The following is a 22,412-nucleotide window of genomic DNA, read 5'->3' on the forward strand; positions in this document are numbered from 1 at the left end:
GGCATTGAAACAATGAGAAAAATGGGTGTCTGCAATTGTCCCTTGGTCATTATTGCCCCGCTCTCCCATATGTTTTTCCATTTCACTTGTTTTTGAAGTGACTCTTCACGAGGCTGATCTAACACGAATAATCATTCAAGTTGACACTCAACCATCGTCATCGATTACTATCCACATCTGACCCATCTTACTGGGCAATCCTTCCAAGTTGCTATACAGCCAGCCTGGTCACCTCTGCATTCATCGTGCAAAACCTACAATAATTACCTCAAGCTTTTGGTTTAACAATGCATCGACCAGGCTGCACATGGTGAGATTCTGACGTGCACTGAGTCGATTGAAAAACAGCAAAATGCTTTTAGGACATTTAGAGACGACGTGGCAGCTTTGAATGCTTCTATTCGTGCCTTAGCTGGTTCATGAAGATTTGTAAATCGACCAAAGCACAAATTTCGATTAATGCCGCTTGGGTGCAGGATTGGTGGAATGAAGTGACAGTTCTTCCGACCGGTGCGCTGAGGTCCGATAGACGTGATTCTGATCCGGCTAATTTCACTTTCATTAATTTGTCCTTTTTGCCTAATGTCACAGCATGATTTTGCCGAAACTCAACCAACGCAAGTGGTCTTCAGCCGTTCAAGTCTGTCTCTTCGATCTCCTGCCATCAAGTGCCATGCCTGGCATGCCTGGTAACCCGATGTGCAGTGCCCATGCCTATATACACCAACATAGTGGAAACCTTTCCATACGGATGGGCTGCCCGAACGTATATATTATCTTTGCCATTGTAAACATGTTCAAAACAGTCTAAACGTCATCTTTATCCATTTTATCCATTTGTTTATTTCTTTATGTCATATTCCATTGACAATGTCACTAATCGGTTGAATCATATCGCACAGTTCGCAAATGAATAAAACATGAGTCGCCTAGCCATGCAACCCCAAACACTATCAATATGCCGCCGCGTGTTGGGAAAATACATTTGTGGGTTTAAGATAGGTCTATGCACCGAGGTTTATATGTGCCATAGACATATTTCACTCTTCGTTGTCCTTTCCTTTTTTCTCGTTCTATTTGCCATGTCACAGTATTCGGCTGAATAAGAACGCAGTATATATTGATGCTCCAACAGTTTATTCAGGTCCTCTTTTCTATCGCTTTCAAGTGACTAGCCATGTCCAGTGGTCGCCTCTGCATTCACCCCGCAAAACCTACAATAATTGCCCCATGCTCGGTTTAGCAATACATCGATTAGGCCACATGGGGTGAGATTCCGACGTGCTCTGAGCAGTATTGAGAGATGCGATTGAAAAACAGCGAAAGCCTTTTAGAGCGGTATACATAGCCGCAAACGCGTCGTGCTCTTTGCTATAGTTGATCGCTGGCACTGACTAGAAGCGCATCTCGATCATTAGGTGCAAAATACACAATTATTCAAAAATGAAAATATCCGATATTAGAGATTAAACGCACGTTTTGGCTTCATTTCAAGATGGTCGTTTTGTCATGTCAGAAGTTCTTATCGAAGTAAAATCAAAACTGTTTATGTCATTATAAGGACATCAGAACTAAAAGTAAAAATCGTGTTACAGTTCTGTCTTGACCCCCCCCCCCTCAACACACACAAACACTTCCAACCCCGCTAACTCACGCTTCTTATCAAGATGTATGGTATTAACAAATTTTACACTGGGCTAAGAAAAGGACTAACAAGCTGTCGAAAGAAATCCTTTGTCACTTGAATGTTCTTGTAAACAGAAAACAACAGTCGTTACTCAGGAATCAAATGTATAAAAAGGTGTATAAATGAAGTGTGGCCTTAAAAGTTCGTCCTCTTTCACACTCATTAGAGATGGGATCGGCTCTTCCTAAACAGATGGATATTCCTAAACGGATGTTCCTTGTCACACTAATAAAATCTGCTCAGCAATTTAACGACATTTTGCCAGTGGCGGCATGTAGCCTTACATAGGAACTGTGATATATTTTTGAAAGATTAAACATCAGTTACCTCAGGTCAACGTGTCATGTGTCGGAAATCGCGTCAGTTTATGCTTCTTGGAGCGGTTCTTAGATATGAGAGCCTTTTTCTTGGAAAACTTAACGGGAAGTGATGCTGAAACGCAAAAATGGAAGCGCGTCACTCTACTAGGGGAAAGGAATTCACATCATAAGCAAGAGGAAGTTGTTTTGAAATCACAGCAGTGTCAATACTTGTGGAGAGTGTATGCCAGTTACTCCGGAGCGCCAAGAAAAACCATTGCCTCTATTTGTGACCTTGCCGAATTTAACCGTCAACAATATCTGTCAGTATCATCAACCAAACCAATCAATGAAATAAACGAAGTATGAAATATCCTGGACTGGTGATGATTATTAACTCTGTTGCTTCGGCCTACATTTTTTACATGACATACCGTATGAACCAAATGGCAAACGGCTCCAGAAACCATTTAAAAAGTTAACGTATTCCAGGCGCGATATGTTCTCCATTCGTCAACATACGGAATCTACACGCGGCATTCATGTTGGCCGGACACATCAATGATTGCTTCCTTCATGTGTCCATGACCCTCTCGCCATGCCATATGGACTGAATGGCAAAAGGTTACAGGAGAAACCATGGAGCTCATTTATTGCCCGATTGAGCTTTATCCCTGGTAATCAGTGACGATCTTTGATCAATCGCAATAATTGGCCATACAATCGTCATCGCAATCAGCAATGTCGCATGTATATAGTTTAGCCTTGATTTAATCTATAGTGCTAGCGATCAACGACGGTTTCTGAAAATTCAAGAAATGGGAAAGTTTACAATGTCGTTCGATGCGATTTGAATTGTTTTAATTTGGAAAGAGATGGGGCGGATTTGAAAGACTCTGGCGACACCAAGTTGTTGATGGTGTACTAGAATGTCTCTAGTATACACAATAAACATATGATAGATAAATGCACAGCTGACGGTATAAGGTTAGATATCAGGACTAGGCCTATATCTGTTATATAATAATCAAGGTTGTTAATGAAACTAGGCCTATGGACTGTGACCGTGATACCGTCAGGTGTTCGCAATGTGATTTGATATCGACAGTTTTGGAATTAGCTGCCGTCGGGGGAACGCCTCGTCGGAAAGGCTCCAGCTGAACCACTACAAATTATGTATCAACCGGGGACTTCCTTCTGCAAATAAACCTGTTACATCTCTATTCTTCGTTGCACTCGTCGTACAGCTACACGAATTGCTCCCCAGTCATCTTCTATCGGTGACTGGTGAGAGCAAGAACCCCTACGGGCGGGGCGGACTCTACTCCCGTACATGGCACCCGCTAAGTGGGCTTGGTGAAGATATCTTACTGTGGAGGACAATGTTAAACTCAATTTCAACATGACACTCGTGGATCAGTATTTAAGAAATCTTGGACTGTGCGCCGATGATGCAACATGGAATTTAAGCGTTTTTGCAGACGGATGTAAATTAACTCTCGAATGGCGGCGAAACGATTATTGTGGGACCATACGGGAAATGACACCACAAGTTTGTCGAAAATCACCAGGGAAAAGAAAAAGGGACAAAGCCCGTATGCTGGATTTCATTCAGCGGAAGAAGTTACGGATGGTGTTAAACAACGGTGAGCGAACTCAATGTCAGACCACTACTGTCGGACCATTAAGTCCAAACGCACCATCGTTTGAGCCTAATAATGAAGAGGAAAGCCCTCGTCGATTTCCGAAAGACAACACAGTCTTTTCTCAACAATACACGATATTTCGAGAAGGAACAGATCTTTCGGACCGGTGTTCAGACATAGAACCTACTCTTGGTATAGGACATAACCACGACAGCAACAAGAAGGGTAAAAGTGATCCAGATCAGATATTTGTAGCACCTATTATAACATGTGATGAACTTTCACGTGGTGATTCTTTGTCTACTGAAGTCAAAATTGGACCAGAAGAGTTTGCGGATCAGGAATTAATAACGGACTGTCTGATTGATGTTCCAGAATATTATAGTTGTATTACAAATAGCATGTACCCTAACATTGAAGAAAAACGCTACGGAAGAACCGAGTGGGAATAATCAAACACAGTTACACTATACGTCACAGCAAGCTGCTTTAGGCACGGAACCGACGTCCACGTCCGAGGGATACAAGGGGCTACCGTGCTATGTGAAAGATCAACTGAATATTCAAATCGCTACAAGATCAGATTCTCATAGAGACTTGCCCTTTGCAGAACTAAGTATGAGCGGAACTGCTACAGTAGACGACTGCGTATGGGAGTATGTGAGATCAAGTATGGGCAGGAACTCATTGTCGGTAGTTAACAAACTGTCCGTTTATTTGCTTGTCATAGGTGGTCGTCTTAATCCGTTTCAAGAGTACTTTATTCCGAACCACAACATAGAACTGGGCGCTATTGCTATCCCAAAGTTTGATTCGTCATCGACATTATACCTTTTATTCAAGTGGAACTGAAAGCTATAACTTCATTACATGTACAAATTAAACTTTTTTTTCTCTACTTATATATCGGATTTAGACAATGCAGATTATCAGGACAATATCTACATATCGGATTATGACTATCGTTTCGAGATATCTATAATATGTTATTATTGTTTAATCGTCCAACCGGTAGTTTAATCCAGCTGTTGTAATTAATGAATTGGTGGAGTAGTTCCTTATGTGACCTTGAGGACAAGGTCGATCGACTCAGTACCTTTGTCGATCTTCGTTAGAGGGGGGCATGTACTAGAATGTCTCTAGTATACACAATAAACATATGATAGATAAATGCACAGCTGACGGTATAAGGTTAGATATCAGGACTAGGCCTATATCTGTTATATAATAATCAAGGTTGTTTATGAAACTAGGCCTATGGACTGTGACCGTGATACCGTCAGGTGTTCGCAATGTGATTTGATATCGACAGTTTTGGAATTAGCTGCCGTCGGGGGAACGCCTCGTCGGAAAGGCTCCAGCTGAACCACTACAAATTATGTATCAACCGGGGACTTCCTTCTGCAAATAAACCTGTTACATCTCTATTCTTCGTTGCACTCGTCGTACAGCTACACGAATTGCTCCCCAGTCATCTTCTATCGGTGACTGGTGAGAGCAAGAACCCCTACGGGCGGGGCGGACTCTACTCCCGTACAATGGTTACGATTTTTACATCATATCCGTTGTAATCGACGTTTGTGCTCACACAGTGGTGGATATAGAAATTTGTGAAATGGTTGACGCATGCAGCGCCCCTAAGAGATCGTAAGGTACAATCTTGGAAACGAGGAAGAGTCTGGGGGCCCTCATCAGAAAGACATAAGTGTCAGATATTCGTTTCTGGGCATCTGGGCTAGACTTGAGAGTGGTTTTGCGTCTTGTGGAGAGGGGTCATGAAAAAGCGTTCGCCTTGGACGAAAGGGGGAGCAGCGTACCTCATGGGCCACCCCCTAAATCAGCTATTGATAAATCACAGTAAACGACAATCAGGTACAACTGCACGGTGGTGCTTAACACATAAATGTACATCCTTCGTCATGTAATGGAATAAACAATGAAGCTTATAATGCCCGCGGTTAAGAGCTTTCTAACCAATGGCCATGTCAGTAGGTTATGACGTGGTGCTAAATTTCCTTGGACCATTCCTCTATTCTGCACTTGGCAGCATCGATTCATTCCCTCCATGTTACCGTCGCCATCTCGCCATGCCATGCGGACGAAATAGCCAAAGGTTACGGGAGAAGCCATAAAGCGTCCATTTATCGCCTGATTGACTTGTATCCCTCGTAATCGACGATTGTGCTCGCCTTTGATTGTTTGTCAGATCTTTGATGAATCACAATCAAATGTATTGTCTGGGCAATTTGCGCCTACTTAGAGCTAGTGAGCTGACTTGGTGCATTTTTACGTGAAGCTATTTCATGACTTTGATAGATTGGTAAAATCGGATGCAGAAATGATTTATTTTAGAGATCAATCAGGGGATGAGCTGCACAATGCCAAAGCGATACTAGTATGTCTCAGTTATGTTACATTAAATATTTAACACATGTTTTTTGTTAACCCTACATTTAAAGGGAGAAATAGACCATGAGGCCCGGTGTAACAGTAACAAATGCCTCACTGGAAAAAGTGTCCGGCCCTATTGCATTCTGCAATATGGTTCTATAGAGACCCTGACCATCAATAGCTCAGAGATTGAAGCGCATAATGGAATCCTTTGTTTCCCGGGCATTCTATCCTAGGATATTTTACACTTCTACACGGGGATGGTTATACCCGGTGTAGAAGTTTAAAATGTCCTAGGATGTCCATGGAACAAAGAGTCCTATTATGCACTTTTATTTGATATGTCATGGCCTCTTATATATAACCATAATATATTAAGAATACAATGGGGCCGGACACTTTCTCCAGGGGAACATTTTCTACTTCTCCCCGGCTATGACTTTCAAAATCACGTCTGGTCTGATCAAAGTCTCAATAAACCTCTCGATTGACTGCGAATTGCAATGAACTCTTCTCCACAACCACAATGACTGATGATAACCGTTCCGTTCTAAGCTTAAGTTATCTTTTTTCGCCTACTCTATTTTCATTAAGGATTCAAACAATTCTCGTTCATGGGTGGTGCAGAGATGTAACGGTGAGAGTAAATCAAGTTTATAGTTACCAGCCTGACACATCAAATAAACATTAAATCACCACCTTGTCGTGTTGAACCACGATAAAATCACAATCCCCAAAATTACTCAACCAATAAACATAGCGATCACGTGATGGAGTGAGGTTTGGAAGTCAGGACCGCATGTTCCAAGGGGATAAGATCGAGTTTCGGAAGCTGGCTGGGAATCCTATGCTCAATATTGGCGATCACGTGACGAAGAGAGGCTCGGAAGTCGTGTCAACATGTTCCTAGGAGGAGGCGATAGAGGTACATACATGTACTCCTTGAGCTTTATTAAATCCCGTGGTGCTCTTAAGAAGGATACATCGGATTCGTGACTTGTAGCTATAATTTGATATGAATGGTTCCTGCTTTACCCTGGGTGGTCGCTGAGGTTTTGAAGTAATGACGGGATATAGGAATGATTTTGCCAATTAATGCAAATTTTATCATTCGTATCGTCGACATTCGCTTGCGAGATGAGTCTACGGTGAAATGCCAAGATGTTTATCACGAAATCCTAACTTTATATCCGTCCAAATGTATGAGGGTTTTAACCTGTTATCTATTCCAAGGTGTGGATTGGTCCAGGTTAAAGAAACTGTTAAAGTGAGGTAAGGTAAGGTTGGTTCCTTGATGATGAACACTTTTCATTGAAAGTGAGGTGAGGCTGGGTGGAGATCGTTCAAAAAGGTGAATGCCGGGCCTGCGCAGTAGACCCTGTCGCGTCACCTCACCACTTTCCACTGAAAATTTAATCGGATGCACTGGCTCATAAAGCCATGTTCCCTAGTTTTGTGATTGCTTCCATTCTTGGAAATTCGCGACGACAGAATTGAGGGCATCTGATTGGATAATAATCCGCAAGGATCCGGACGCCTGCCTGAAGAGTTGATCAAAAAATTGAATACCGGTAGCAAAACAATCTCCGCAATATTCTTGCGGAAGTCACCACTTACCCTCTCTTTCTCAAAGGTGCATGAAAAACCTCTTCAGTGTTGCCCTAATGTATTCATACAATAGTTTTCTTTATATTAGTTCGCACTTGGAGCATGTTAACGGAAATTGAAGTCTATTCCGGCCTCATAATTGCATTTGAAAAGGCTTTTAGTTTTGAGCACTTCCCAACAAACTCAACGTGATTTCCTGACATTTTGATGAGTGCCCAGCAATCTGGAGGATTAGAAAACGCTTTTAAAGGGAACTGACGCTGAGGGTGGATGTCGTCCTGGGTGCCGACAAATGGTATCCAGGTTCGAGATCGACTGGACAATAAGCACCCTGGGTGCCATTACCCTAGACAAACAGCACCCAGCTTCTTTTTGCCTGGCTTACGGATCTTAGGGACGAGGACGTTTCTTGTAATCTCGTTTTATCTCGCGCCGTGGTACTTGCGGCATTAGCAGTGCGCGAAATAAAAAGAACAGATAAACAGAAAAAAACGCGTTTAGGCCTATAGGTTCTTTATCTCTCTCCCCTTAGTGACCAATACCCCGTTTGAATAAGATGGAATTGATGAAAGAAAGGTTTTTAAAGCGCGGTTGGAAACAGGGACGGTCGCCATCTTGCAAAATGATGGTTATCGTGACACGTGACCTACGTGAGCGTGGGGCCAACCTCGGTTGTAGGTATAGAAAAAGTGCAGAAGAAGAAGCTGGGTGCTGTTTGTCTAGTGTAATGGCACCCAGGGTGATTATTGTCCAGTCGATCTCGAACCTGGGTACCATTTGTCGGCACCCAGGACGACATCCAACCTTTCAGCGGAACTGACACCGCCCAGCGGTTTAGCCAACTTTTCGACTTTCACCGCCCGAGAAAGTCAAACTTCCAACTTGCTGTTCGAGTTCAGATTTGTAGCTCCGCCCCCAGTGCCCGAGCATGCGCAGTTCAATTTGTTATTATTGAGAATCATGTCGATAGTTCGTCAGTTAGGTAGTTCTCCAGCTCCTGTATTTTGAACACTGGCACGATGAGTCGTTTGTGTGAAATCGACCGTTTTCATTCATGGCTTATTTGAGAAATTATTAGAATTTTGCTCACAATGTAGGCACTGCGGGAACTGTGCACTCCTATAAAAATCCCATCGGCAGCTATACATCAAGGAAGCAATCACATTTTGACAACAAAGCTTGTTCTGACAAAAGCAGCCCTGTTTATAGAAGGGCAATGGTCAAGTTGGTTGTATATAATGGCGTAGTAAATCAGATATGGTGAGAGTGTACTCCACCCGGGATAAGACAATCAACAGGGATTTTTAAACGAGTCTGTCAAAGCGGAGATAATATACGGGCATGTAGCAGACCCTGCATATCTAACGCATCGATTGTGATATACCATATGCATTGCGTGCAGGCGCGTCAAAAGCATGAGATGTACAGGCAGGAAGAACCGTTCAATGGTCACGCATTTGTTTTTATTTAGGGTGGACAGGTGAACATTATTGCCGTCGATTCATACATGTACCCCATTCAAAACCGCCGCCCGAGTGGTATTGACAACAATGCATAACAAAGAATTATCAGCACTCCACTCTGTCACTGGCATGTATAGCACTCATGTATAGTACCCATGCGAAGCAGTCTGCAGTCTAAATATACGGGTTTGTTCTCAGTGACAGAGGTATTAGCGTACATATCCTATGACACATACACCAATATCATGGAATCAACAAATTTCCTGAGGGCAGCATCGTTGATGACAAGAGCATGCTAGTATATTGGCGCAATAAATCAGTTCAAATAGAACCCAAGGTTTCTGAGAGCACAGACTGACCTGTCCAGTGATATTTCGGTGATTTTGTTCGCTTAGTCAAGCCCTTTCCTGAAATGATCAGCTGTTGCAGTACCCCCAAGGCATATCAACTGAACTATAGAGACGTCCTCTTGACCCATGCATTAGTTTTCTAACTGCATGTATAGCCTGCTAATGTCACAAGCAGGCAAGGGAAAAGACTTATTTTTGTTGTATTGTTCGACAATAGTACGCAGCATCCATTTGTGCACGATCCGTGTGGAGATAGTTCGTCCGTTTGGAGCCGGTATATGCGCGATACGGGCACCATTGTTGAGAAGTCGACGCGGGTTCAAATCTCGTTTGATACTGTTTAACACATCACAATTTAGATATATACTTTCGTATGAAAGCTTTTCGAACAGCATTAGTGAGACATAAGTTATTTGTGTCAAAATATCTGAATGTGCATGTTAAATATAAACCCACGATCCATGTTACAAACTTCATGATGGATATACTAGAAACACAGAACTATATCTCCCTGGCCAACGGCGTGCAGACATGTTGATGAATCTCTTCGTGGCAAATCATTCCCTGGATCTGATTTCTTGAAGGAAATGACCAGTAACAAGCAAGAAATGATGTTGCCGGGAGGAAGGGGATGGCAGTGCGAATAGGTCGTCGAATCGTCCGGTGTCGGAGAATAAGCTGAGGTAGAGCGCGGTGGCATACTTGTTAAAGTGTCCGACTTTCAATCCAAGGGTCGTTCATTCGATCCCAAATGGATAATAGTCCCATGCGGAAGTGATGATATGAATAAAAATAGTAAGTTTGGCTGTGTGATGGATTTGATACACATGAACATGACGTTTAGCGCTTTCTGCTCTTACAGCATTATCAGAATGTAAAAAATGGAGCTTTACAGTGTTATATACGTTTCAAAATCACGCCGGATGTTGTCATGGTTGTATTTATTTACAAACAAACAGTAGCCATACATGTACAGATTTAACTGTGTAGGCTTTGTCAAGTCGTTGAGTCGTGACCCCGCATAATCATAATCATAATCATGATAATATATACCAAATATACAATGTATAACTTTTCACACAGTTTTATCAAATATTCAAAACGCCCGAGGCCTCTGAAACACAACCACAATGAACAATGATGAAAAGACAAAAGTCCGATTTTATTGATTCAAAACAGTACTATGTATCTTCCATTATGCGTTGTAAATTTTGAGTAGGAGCATTAGGAGTGTAAGTTGCTGCTGGCAGTAAGAGGTTACAGTGTCAGTCAAAGAGGAACTTTAGCCGTCGTCGTAGTATTATTCTAGTTCATGATACGTATGTGCAGTCGGTATAAAGGATGATAGATGATGAATCATGTTAAGGGACTTTATTTCAATTGGTGGAACTTGCAATATACAAAGTGTGCTGTCAAAGTGTGCCAGCACTTTTGAAAAGCGGCGTTCCTCTGAACTAATGCTAACTTTACACAATTTACATGCAGATTTAATTCCCTTCGTCGCGCAGATATACTTTTTTCAAAAATTTATTTCAATCAATGAAGTTTTCGGCTTTCATGGTCATGGAGATAGGCCAATTGACCTGATTTGCAGTTGACCACAAGTGACCACAGAATATCGGATCCAAAGGGCTATAGGCCGTGTCGGGAACGAAGTGAATGACAATAACTGGCGGTCGGCACGCGATATTTTCAGATTTTTGTTACAAGTTTTCTCTTTAATGGATGGATATATTTGAAAAATTATTTTTGTACAATATAGCAATCAAAATTTTAATTTTTTTGTTAAAGGTACGATGATTGTTAGAGATAGCTTACAAACATTCCGCGAAGTATGTCTTACGCTATTGCTTATAGCAAATTGCCTCAGGGACCTGGGTGTTCACACTTCATATGTAGAATAAAGAGGACCCTGGAATTAAGAGTCAAAACTAAATTTCTTGGGCGATTTTATCAGAATTGTGTATTGACACGTGGAATTTGGTCAATTTCACATAGTTGGGGTGGCGAAATTAGAGTACATGGGCATCCAATAATTAATCTCATTATCATTTTCTCACCAAAATATGATAGGTAAAATTTTTTCAAATTTTGAGTGCAAATATTGTCAACTGACGAACGTTTGCCGATTTTTGGATGAAGGCGGTCATCGAACGGCAATTTAAGATTCCATCGGGCTCCACTCAACTGCTTGTGGCGAAAGTGGAACCAGTGAGAATAAAGGTGAAGAACTCCCCGAATCCACGGCAACTCGAAAAACTGGAGCATAGCCTGACTGTTCAAACTCTGTAGAGGACGCTATTCTGTATTTGACTAAGAATAGTTATTCCAAGATGGAGCTTTGACCAAGCAAGTTTGTTTAAGCTGAATTTGTGCACCTGGTTTCGTCAACTGACTAATTTAGTTCCCCAATTGACTACATGCGATTTGGTGAAGGGACCAATCGTGTGGACAGGATACGTTATGCATGGGATACGATCGGTTTTCTTCATAAGCATCGCCATAATCATGCATGAACTAATGGCGTCTTCTGACTTTGAATCATTGGGGGAAACAGATCTGTACAGTACCTATGCGGACAGAAATGGCTATCACTTCTCTGAAAATGCTGATTGCAGCATCTTAAATGGCCTGCGTATTCGCTGGTTAAGCAAAGTGACTGTAGAACAGTGTATGAAAGTGTGCGTTGATGATGAGAGGTGTCGTGCTTTCCAGTGGTGCGTTGAACGAGATATTACTGGTCCGTGTCGATTGATGCGGACGTGCGTTGTCAACAGAAAATGCGCGCATGTGAATAATCATCTGTTTCTCAAACAAAATAACCCAGGTAAATCTTAAGACTCGAAATCAACGTTGGACCCGAGTCAACGTTGATTGTAATTGGTCGGCTTCAGGGGAAATGGCCAAAGACATATTTCGACCAAGCGTATAGATCATTGGGGTGATGCGGTTAAAATGCCATTTATTTCATTGAAAAAGTCTAACTGGTTGGAAAGTTAGAACCTCTTTATTGAGGACACCTTTGGGCGTGACAAGTGCCGTCTTTAATGGAGAGATGTCCTGATTAGATACGTCAAAACATATGGAAACAACCAAGTTGAAACCAAAACTAGGTTGACCTTGACAGATAGGTCTCCGCTAAGGGAGGTCGCCCTGTACAATTCTATATTGAGTGGCTTAGAAACCAATGAAAGGTCTAATCAAAATTGTGTCACGTCCGTTGATCAAACAAGCCCTTCGTGATACACGACCCACATAACCACTGGCAGTGGTCAACGTACATGTACCCCATCTACGCTTAACAGGGGCCTAAATCTTCCTCGAACAGAGAATATTTCAAACAATAAAATTTGCCCAAAACCTCGGAAGCTTTCATTTTAGCGCCACCTCGCGGTGGGCCGGCAAGGGTACAACCAATACTTTCCTGAGTACGGATAAGTTCCTAAAATCAACTGGCGGTCGGATTTTAACCATATAGTAGTCGGGTTGTCATCGCAGGTCGCAGTCACTTAACTCTTCTTTGCGAAGCACACAAAGAAAATATCTGCAAATCATATTGTTGGCTATTTGTTAGAAAAACACATTTGTAGCGAACGACAGTTTCCAAAAGAATCGAAGCAAAGTCTTGCACCCCTTTTTTTTCTTTTGCGACTGGCATGACTTGACGATCACACAACTGATTTGAATCTTAATAATTCGTACCGCTCCAAAAGTCGTTTTTACGGTGGCTGGGAAAGGACATGGTGATTTTTTTTTCAATGACGGAGTTTTTTTTATCTCAGGCGCCTGACTTACGAAGTGACGATTTTTTAAAAAATCTCAAGCGCCTGAGATAGAAAGAAAACTTCGTCATTCGTAAGTCAGGCGCTTGAGTTACTAAGTCAGGTGACTGAGTTATAAGTCAAGCGCCAGATTAAAAAATCACCATGTCCTTTCCCAGCCGCCGTACGTTTTGGAGCTGTACGAATGGTTCTATCTTCAAGGGGCTGTAAACATGATATGGACAGATGGTCAAAAAGACCTCTCCAACATTATCCCGCAGAAAGTTACCTTTTTGGTGAAAAGGCTTTAGATTTTACACAGTCATACAAATACAAAGAGCAAACTTCCTTTCAGCTCAATCCAGACGTATCGCGTTTAAAGCTCAACCCGGATACGACTGCATTGGAGATGAACTGGTGAGGAAATATGCAATATCTTGCGAGAAATGTCAACATTTGTGTAGCGAAGTCCCCGGATGTCTTGCCGCTGTATGGACGGCGGTGAATGTTGGGAAATGTTATGCCAAGAGCGCATGTATAAATCGTATGAAACGTCCTCACAGGCTCAGAAAGCGACTGTTTGTGTTGAAGAGAAGAGGTACTGTTATTGTTCTTCAAACAACTTAGACTTCTGATTCAGCAGTTTAAGTTGGTGTATTTGACAAAAATGACAAGGCCCTGGAAAACTATCACATTATAAGTTAGTAGCGACTGGATTCCATTGTGGAATTTTGCTTTCGAATGCCGGCTGAAATTTTTTTACAGTTGCAAGAAGGTAATGACCCTGTAAAATATACGTAAACGAGATAAATATGCAATCATATACATACTGTATCTAGCTGACAAATGGAAAAACGTGAATCATTGCATCAAGAGCTACGGAGGTTTACGGGGGAGCTCAGTCGTATCATGAGGGAGTTTTCCTAAAGTCCCGAGTGAACGCCTTCCCATTGTTTGCCGTCGCGATCAGTGGAATTAGCCAAAACTCACTAGTCTTTGTCGGCGCAAGCGGCAAGACATGTGGTATGAATAGGACTCGCGTCGATTGCTTTTCTTTTGAGCATCCATCTTTCTCTTCAGATGTCCAGTGTAATCAATTTCGAGTTCAGGAAAGAAATATCCATAAATCATTTCGTCATGCGAGACTTACTCGACGTCAATGCTTTTATCGGTTCAACGTGAAAATAAGACACAATGTAAACGTGTTTGTCTGCGCAGGAACTGTGTTGGAGTGTCCTCTAATGAAGAACGTGGTCTATAATAAACATGATAAAGATAGTAAACGCCACCTTTGCCATGTTTTCTAACATTCAGCGTACAGAAATAATTTGGACGTATTTTTGCGTCAACACGTTGGTGTTGCCAAGACCGTTTGTTCAGATCAGTTAAAAGAGATGATGATGGAACAATTGTGAACTCAAAAGAACAAATTTTGGATGAACAGGTCAACTTTTACACTAATCTTTATACTAAGGGTAATGTTAGCCAACACCTGATTCACAAAGCCCTCTAAGATTTCCGATCTAAGAGTTCTCTTAGAGGACACTTACGGAAAATGTACGCAAACACGAAGATTTATTCACAGAACCTTCTTAGCCTATTCTAAGCAATTGCGTAGGATAAGTGAACAAGTAACGTTAAGTGAATGCGTAACTACAGCAATAACCATTGTATGTGGGTTCACGGCCAGCGCAAGACTGGCCTTATTATGCAAATAGCGTTATTACGTGAAAAGGATCACAGTACACCTTTATAAGTCTGTTTCTTGTAAAATTTCGCACACACTTTGTGTCGGTGACTAGGCCAGCAGTGATGACGGACAGACATGACAGTGAGAAAAGGCAAAGAAAGGCAAACTTCACGCCACGAGAAATACAAAAACTCGTCGATCTGGTGTCCGCGAGGTGGAAACTGATAAGCAGCAAGTTTGGGGATAATGTGACTCTTGAACGAAAAAACAAGGCCTGGAAAGAAATTACTCTTAAAATTAACAGTATTTTGCCATGCCTTCGAACTAAGGAAGAGTTGACGAAAAAATGGGACGATCTCAAACTGAATGCGAAGAAGAAGGCATCAAAGAAGACGCGTTCGGTGGCTGTAACAGGGAATCTTCCCCTAGACGACCCGTCCTCGGGTGACAATTGTGCCAGTGGTGGAGGAATGTCATGTAGCCCCGACGACATGGACGAGAGGATTGTTGGACTAATGGCCAATGACCTTGTCCAAGGCATTGATGGAGGGTTCGACTCGGCAGCCAGACAAACCACACCTAAAAGCAGGACAAAGGTATGTACTGTAAAGTCGGCTCAAAAAGAGGGCCAAAAAAATTGTCGCCAAAGACTCTTTCTGCAATTGGTTCATTCACATTCGAGGCTTCAACATTGATTGGTTGAATCAAACTACTGATGCTTATTGTCAAAAATTGCCTCAGCACTTTGTGTTGCTCACTGAATTACCATCGCATTGGCTTTCTCAAGAGCCGAAACTAGTCGCGGCTGGCGCATGTACCTAATCGTCCCGCTATTTTTATAGGTTGAACAATATGTGGCATTGCGTGACTCGTCCATGGCATTGCAAATAATGTGGTTCCCAACGTTATTGGGACCATCCGCTTGCATCTATTGAAGATACCCTCTGTTTTCAGACTGTGAAGTCGCCAACTATGATGTCACCAAGTCACGGCGCATCAGGTAGTGACGCATCAGGTAGTGATTTTGATGACTTTGATATCTCGCAAGGCAGCCCCACTTTTGGCATCACATCGAAGAGGTCGAAGAATAATCCGCATTATGAAGGGTCTCCAATTAGAAGCCCAACACCACCACCGTTTGAGAGGTAAGAATATAGGCCTACAGAGGGTAGAAACATGTATAAATAGGCATAACGGGCACGTTGTTTTAAAAGTTCTCTTCTCCTACTGTAGTAAATGCAGCTTGGTCGTTAGAGGCCACTGAAATATCCCGTCAAGCCGAAACTAGAGTGTTTTGTAGTACCGGTGTAATGTTTTTGAGTGTTTCTGTTTTTGAGTGTTTCCCCTCATTGTTTGGGAACGCTCAAAAATAGATTGACAAGTTTTTCTGTGTATCCCCCCTATTGAAAAGTCATGGTCTCTCTAGCTGCCTATTGTTTGGAAACACTGACACATGGGAAACAACCACAGATGTTACACCGGTACATGTAGTAGGTCAATGAAGGCGGATGACACGTTGTGTCACTTCTGCTGGAGACAAAGCCATATAAATTATTAAGTAACAGTAGTTTCATCATTGCTATAATTATGTAGTTTTCATCATTGCTATAATTATATTATAATTATAGCAATGATGAAACTACTGTTACTTGAAACCCCTCCAGTGGAGTTTCCTTTTAAAATGGCTGTTTTTCCCAACAGAACGCAAACGCAAGTGAAGCACCAGCCCTGCGTCAAAAGACCAAATGCGTCTGCTGCTGTCGGGGTTGCCATCGGGACACCGGAAGCGAAATCGTCTAAGACCGCACCTCCCCCAACACCAAGTGCCGAACTGGTCACCATTGAGAAACAACGCCTGGAAATCGACAAGCAGCGGCTAAAGCTTGAAGAAAAAAGAACTAAGTTGACAGAGACGGCTGTAGAATTGCTTCAAACCTTGGTGTCTATTGAGAAAGATAAAGTGAAGGGCAATGAAAGGTATGTAGACAAATCAAAGGATGATGTACATGTACCTGTTAATAATTTTGAGCAATTTAAAAAAGGATGCAGACCAAGAAGTAAGTTGTGGGTCTTAGTATATTTCATTACATTTTGCCCTTCACTATAGCATGTTAGATGTGGCATAATTTGATGATTAGAACGTTTGATTGACCATTATCCCAGACACCAAATAGGCGTCTACTTAAATCGAATGAGCAAAACGCTTTCGAACACATAACAATAAATCGAATGAACTGTTTGATTTTTTCGAATGAATCAAAACGTGATCAAATCGACGATACATAGAATCAAATCAAATCGCATTCGATTGTAACGATCGAATGCAGCTGGTGGAATCGAACGAATGCCGGAACAGCTCATCCCGCAATTCATTCGATTCATAATGTGCGACATTCGTTCGATTCGCCAAGGGTCATGTGCCATCTTGTGACGTCACTGCATCAGTCGCCTGGATGCGCGGAGATTGTTGATTACTTTCGATCTTTCTTGGCGATTCTTCAGCTTCCACAATGACAGAAATGCGTGTTAGCATTCGAAAAAATGGGGAATCTCATGGCAAGGTAATAAACTTTTTTTTTTAAAGTTTCGAGATCATGGAGGCTGCCATCTTGTATATCACGTGACTATAAAAACTGCGCTGCCTGGATTGAGTCACGTGCCAGCATTAACCAATCGGAATCGAATAGGATTTACTGTGAAAATCGAATGAATGAGTGTACGAATCGAATGAACGCGCGGAGAAAAATCGAATGCATGTGTGCAAAATCGAATAAAAGTGTAGGAAAATCGAATGAAAGTATGAAAAAATCGAATAGACCTGTTCAGAAATCGAATGAACAGTTTAGAAAATCGAATGAAACCTGTTCAGAAATCGAATGAATGTGCGCAAGGATCGAATGAAGGTATGCAAAAATATCGAATGGACGTGTTCAAAATCGAATGAATGTGCGCAATAAAGACGAGCGGTATGTTCGGTTAATTAACGAATGTCGTGGTTGACTTTATAGGATTAAAAATGTTACTTCGATTTCATCGAATGAATATGTCAGTGATCAAATGAATATAGCTGCATTGAATTGAATGAATGTCCATGAAATAATCGAATTGTGTCTAATGAATCGAACAAATGTAATGAATTTCATGAGAAATGGAATGAATGTTGTGACAAATCGAACGAATGTTGTAAATAATCGAACGAATGCTGTGAAAAATCAAATTTTGCTACAAAAAACGTGCCATACTTCACATCTGAAAAATGGACTGATCTATTTCAACACGGAAGTGCGGTAAATATATACGACTGGCAGTAAGCCAATAAAGTTCATAGTTGACCTAAATGTTTTCCACAAGCCAAATTAGCATATGAAAATGTGTTTCACTTTGTCTTTAGTTTGAAATTAAATTCTGATAAGTTCGGTAACACTTCTTTACATTTTCTTCTTCAGTTAGTTAAAATGTTCCCTTATAATCCTCGCTCTTGTCCTTAGACCTTCCTCGTCATCTTGCAGTAGAGGTGGGTTGTCGTCATCCTCTGGATCGTCGTCATTATTAGGCACACCGGGTAAAAGAGGTACACCACGTTCTTCACATACATTGTGCAACACTGCGGTTGCCACCACAACCTGGCAACACTTCCTTGGGATCAGCCTAATGACACCCTCTGAAACGACGAAAATGTCTTGATTTCCTTTCTCCAAATACATGTACACAGGCATTGCCATGCTGCAGAATCGGGTCAGGAGCCGTTGTAACTTTCCAGGTGACAGCACCTACATTTCGATATTAAAATGGATTACATTGAGAGTGCTGCCACCTGGAAAGTTGCAACGGTTCCTGACCGATTCTACAGTATTTAGAATCTTCGGATTCTTGTTTATTCTTGGGGGGGGGGGGGGTAATTTCCCCTACACGACCGTTTACAGCACATGAATACATGTAGGTGAAAGCCTAAGGCCATAACACCTCGTGTAAGCCAAAGCTGTCACAGGCATAAGGCGTTAACAAAAATTAACAGGCATTACCTTCTCTGTTGAGGCACAGCATCTCATCTTCCAACGCCCAAATGCCCAAATGTCCTTTCGATGACTGAACGTACTCGCCGATGGTGAGCGTTGTACCGCCTTTCAGCTGCATCCGCTGGATTTCGAACTGGGGTAAGAAGCCACGATCGCAATGGATACGCCTTGTCTCCAAGTAGAAACCCGGCATGACCAATACCTTGTTGCATTTCACGATTTAGTTCACTATTGGACCATATGAATGCATCATGAGTGGATCCGGGCCAACGTGCGACGATATCCGTGAACTTCAAATCAGGGGAGCACACACCCTGGATGTTCAAAGCATGGAAACTTTCCTGCACACATAAGCCTCTTCATTCTGAGTTGGACTTCTGACGGCAACCAAACTCCCATCAATGCAGCCAAGTACGTTAGAATCCTATTTCTCCTCGTGTAAAATCCTTCAGAAATGCGCTCTTGGGTCTCCAGATCATGAGGAAACGAAATGAACTACCTTGCTCTGTTTACCAGTGCTTCCGATACTCTAGTAATTATCCTCGACACGGTTGGCTGACTTACATGAACCATATCAGCGTTCGCTAATTGCAAGGATCCGGTAGCGTAGTATCTTAGAGCTGTTAGCACTTGTAATGTACTAGGGATAGCATGGGACCTTCTCGTTGGGTGTTCTACATCTTTTCCTATAAGGTCTATTACTTCCAGAATGATTGGTCGGGTCAGTCTGTGACGCCTAAAACGTTGATCGTCATTGAACTCGTCTAACGGGTGCACACGATCTCGGCAAACCCGCTCGCGACGAATAGCTCGCTGGTTTTCCTCCTCAATAACAACGAGAGCGGCTGCCATCTTCACAACGCTCGCCTACATAGCACTAAGTGTACTCTAAGAGGGCGTAAGGACCACACGTAGATTTACGGACTTGTTACGCATTCACTTACAATTAAGAGTGCTTCGTGACCACCACGTAACTGCTAAGTAAACACTCAGAGGAGGTTACGCACACGTAACTCGTTAAGTGGGCTTTGTGAATCAGGCGGGTCTTTTTAGATGAGCCTGCGTTTGGGTTGGAATAGAATTGTGAGCATAACCACATAAGCTTGCTTGACTTCGATAGATAGCTGTATCCGTCATATTGAATCCCGTATTGGGATTACTGTGTCAAGACTGATCGTAAATGCCATGGAATTAGCAACTTTCGCGCATATAGCCTATGACTGCAACTTAGAATATCTTTCTAGGATTTTCCGTATTGCGTTTTACAGAAGTTGTTTAGAGTATGTCCGTAAATATTGCAGCATACTATCTTAATTCTCAAGAGGTTGGTTTACCAAATTTAACTCCAATATTTTATGCCCATTGCGATAAGCAACTTTCTTGTAAATGTTAAAACAAATCGGCAACACTTGGCATATATGTTTAGGAGATTCCGTCCGTGTTCGGGTTATGTCTTAGAGGTGGTTACTCTGAGGCCACACTGAATACCAACAGTCACTGCAGCTATGCATTTGGACAATTGGGTCAGAAGGGGTATAAAGATTGTGTCCGTTAACCAGACAGCCGCCTTGCCAAGCTTCTTTAAAAGATTGAATCGTGCGTAGGGTCGCAGTCTGCCTGATGGAATACCAATACCATGTGCCATGCAATTAGCAACTTTCACTGACATTATAATTGGCAGTTCTTAATGAATCTTGGTGTTATTTTACAAAGAAACCTTCTCGGCATGCAAAATCCTGTATGAGATTAATCAATCTTGTTTAGTGTTAGTTCACTTGTCAGATTGGTAATCGATTACATTTTTTTGTCAAATTGGCCGCTCCTCCTAATTCCTTTCGCCACGGAGCAACCGTCATCGTCACCCTCTTCTAAAGGAGCTTCATGGACTAGTGGCTACCACCGCTGGCTACCACGCGGGTTGCATCCCGAGAAGAACCAAGGATTGAATTTTTAGATCAGGTGCGGCTTTCAAAGAACGAAAGTTCCTGGTTCTTTCGAATGAGATTTAAAACCGACGTTCCATGCATCTGGTGTCTATGCCTGGGCAGGCATGGCCATGCACGTTCGTTAGGTGGCCAAACCGCAGACTCCCCGCTTAAAACTCGATTTGTCTTCACTTTCCGTTCCGCCTAGATATTCATCTAAAACTATCTTTATCTATACCAACACCAATACCTACCAATGTGCTAATCTATACCAATATTTTTTCCATTCCTGGTGTCACTTTTGTGATCACCAAAATACTCCCGGGAAATTTCTAAAGCGTGGTCAGCGAAAATGTCATCGTTGCTGATTCGCGAAGCGTATTGATAATAACATCTCCTGCCAAGCTAGTGATTACGTCGCCAACTTGTGAGATGTGCCCGGCATGTCCGCTGTACCAATGCCACACGATGTACGTAAAGTGAGCAAGATTAAAAAACGGGTGTTGGGGTCACGTCTTAATCTCATTCGTCTGCTTGCATTCGATACGATACGGACTTTGTTTGGCATAGGAAACGCCGCAGGGGATGTGTGCAGTTCTGTATACCAATAGAAGAATAAACAATGGAGTTATTTTCTGGTATGGCGTCAATGGAACTTTCCCTTGGCATAACATATACTTTTGAGGGGTCAATGCGCTTGGACAAATTGTATAACAACTAACTTGTCTCTTTTTTGTGGCGTGTTTTTGGGATAGAAAGAACAAGGTAATAGCAACTTTGGCCTGATTTGATGATTTTTAGAGTGTTTTATGCCGCTTTTCTTCCTTTTCCATTCAGCGCATAATTAGGACTTGTCAAATCAACAATTTATAACAAAAGAGCAAATACATGTACTTTGACATCCATCATTATCTGATTTCGAAACCACTTTCCATTCATGAAATTTTGTATCCCAAAGTGACAACCGTGACAGTGACACCGACCTCTTAAGATAACGTGTGCCTTCACTCAAGAAGCCGCAGACCTATCTCCATTCCTATCTGCCTTTCAAGATGAGCCGAACTCGTAATCAATTACACCAGGATTATAACAAAATAAATTGCAGTTGAATTCTCATCCATTATCCTACTGCAGCCTGGCAATCCATCTGCCCGGCTAGCTACGCCTGCCAGAGACACAGATGATTGCATAATCAGTTGTATAATGTTAATTGATGCGACACGTTGTGGGTTAAGGGCACTTGATTAACACATCACAATTTAGATATATACTTTCGTATGAAAGCTTACTGATTTTGATTTGAGCTTTGTTTAGACTCCATTCTATTGGTACATTCGGAATATCATAGGTCAGAGGGGCATTAGCCCATAAAAAAAAAACAACGAAAGCAATCGGTCGCGGGAAAGCTATTGACTTTCTTGACAACAGCACTGGTACTGACACGAACAGCCGTCGTCAAGAAGACAACAGTAGTATGTTAGTATGGCTGCGTGTATCACGCATGGTTGAGCTTCAGAAGGCATAGAAAAACTTCTGGAGATGACGCCCAACAGCCTCGCGTTATCAACTTTACTAA

General features: G+C 42.1%; 2 protein-coding genes across 3 annotated transcripts in view; one reads left to right on the plus strand and one right to left on the minus strand.

Moving 5' to 3' along the window:
* LOC135488779 (beta-1,4-galactosyltransferase 4-like) overlaps positions 1-22,412 on the minus strand; it is a 125,835-nt gene that overhangs the window by 32,124 nt on the left and 71,299 nt on the right. The window lies entirely within an intron of this gene.
* LOC135487675 (uncharacterized) lies at positions 12,183-18,345 on the plus strand. The gene is made up of 6 exons (XM_064771712.1): positions 12,183-12,271; positions 13,561-13,803; positions 14,286-15,491; positions 15,850-16,040; positions 16,597-16,872; positions 18,342-18,345. The coding sequence occupies exons 3-6, from the start codon at positions 15,018-15,020 to the stop codon at positions 18,343-18,345; spliced, it is 945 nt and encodes a 314-aa protein (XP_064627782.1). The 5' UTR covers positions 12,183-12,271; positions 13,561-13,803; positions 14,286-15,017.

Source organism: Lineus longissimus, chromosome 5 (assembly GCF_910592395.1).
Source record: "Lineus longissimus chromosome 5, tnLinLong1.2, whole genome shotgun sequence".
Taxonomy (NCBI): domain Eukaryota; kingdom Metazoa; phylum Nemertea; class Pilidiophora; order Heteronemertea; family Lineidae; genus Lineus; species Lineus longissimus.

Excerpts from the sequence above, each read along its gene's own strand:
- LOC135487675 (XM_064771712.1), top strand. The coding sequence starts at position 15,018 with ATGACGGACAGACATGACAGTGAGAAAAGGCAAAGAAAGGCAAACTTC. Across the intron at positions 15,492-15,849 it reads CACCTAAAAGCAGGACAAAG|ACTGTGAAGTCGCCAACTAT; the intron begins GTATGTACTGTA and ends CTCTGTTTTCAG. Across the intron at positions 16,041-16,596 it reads ACACCACCACCGTTTGAGAG|AACGCAAACGCAAGTGAAGC; the intron begins GTAAGAATATAG and ends TTTTCCCAACAG.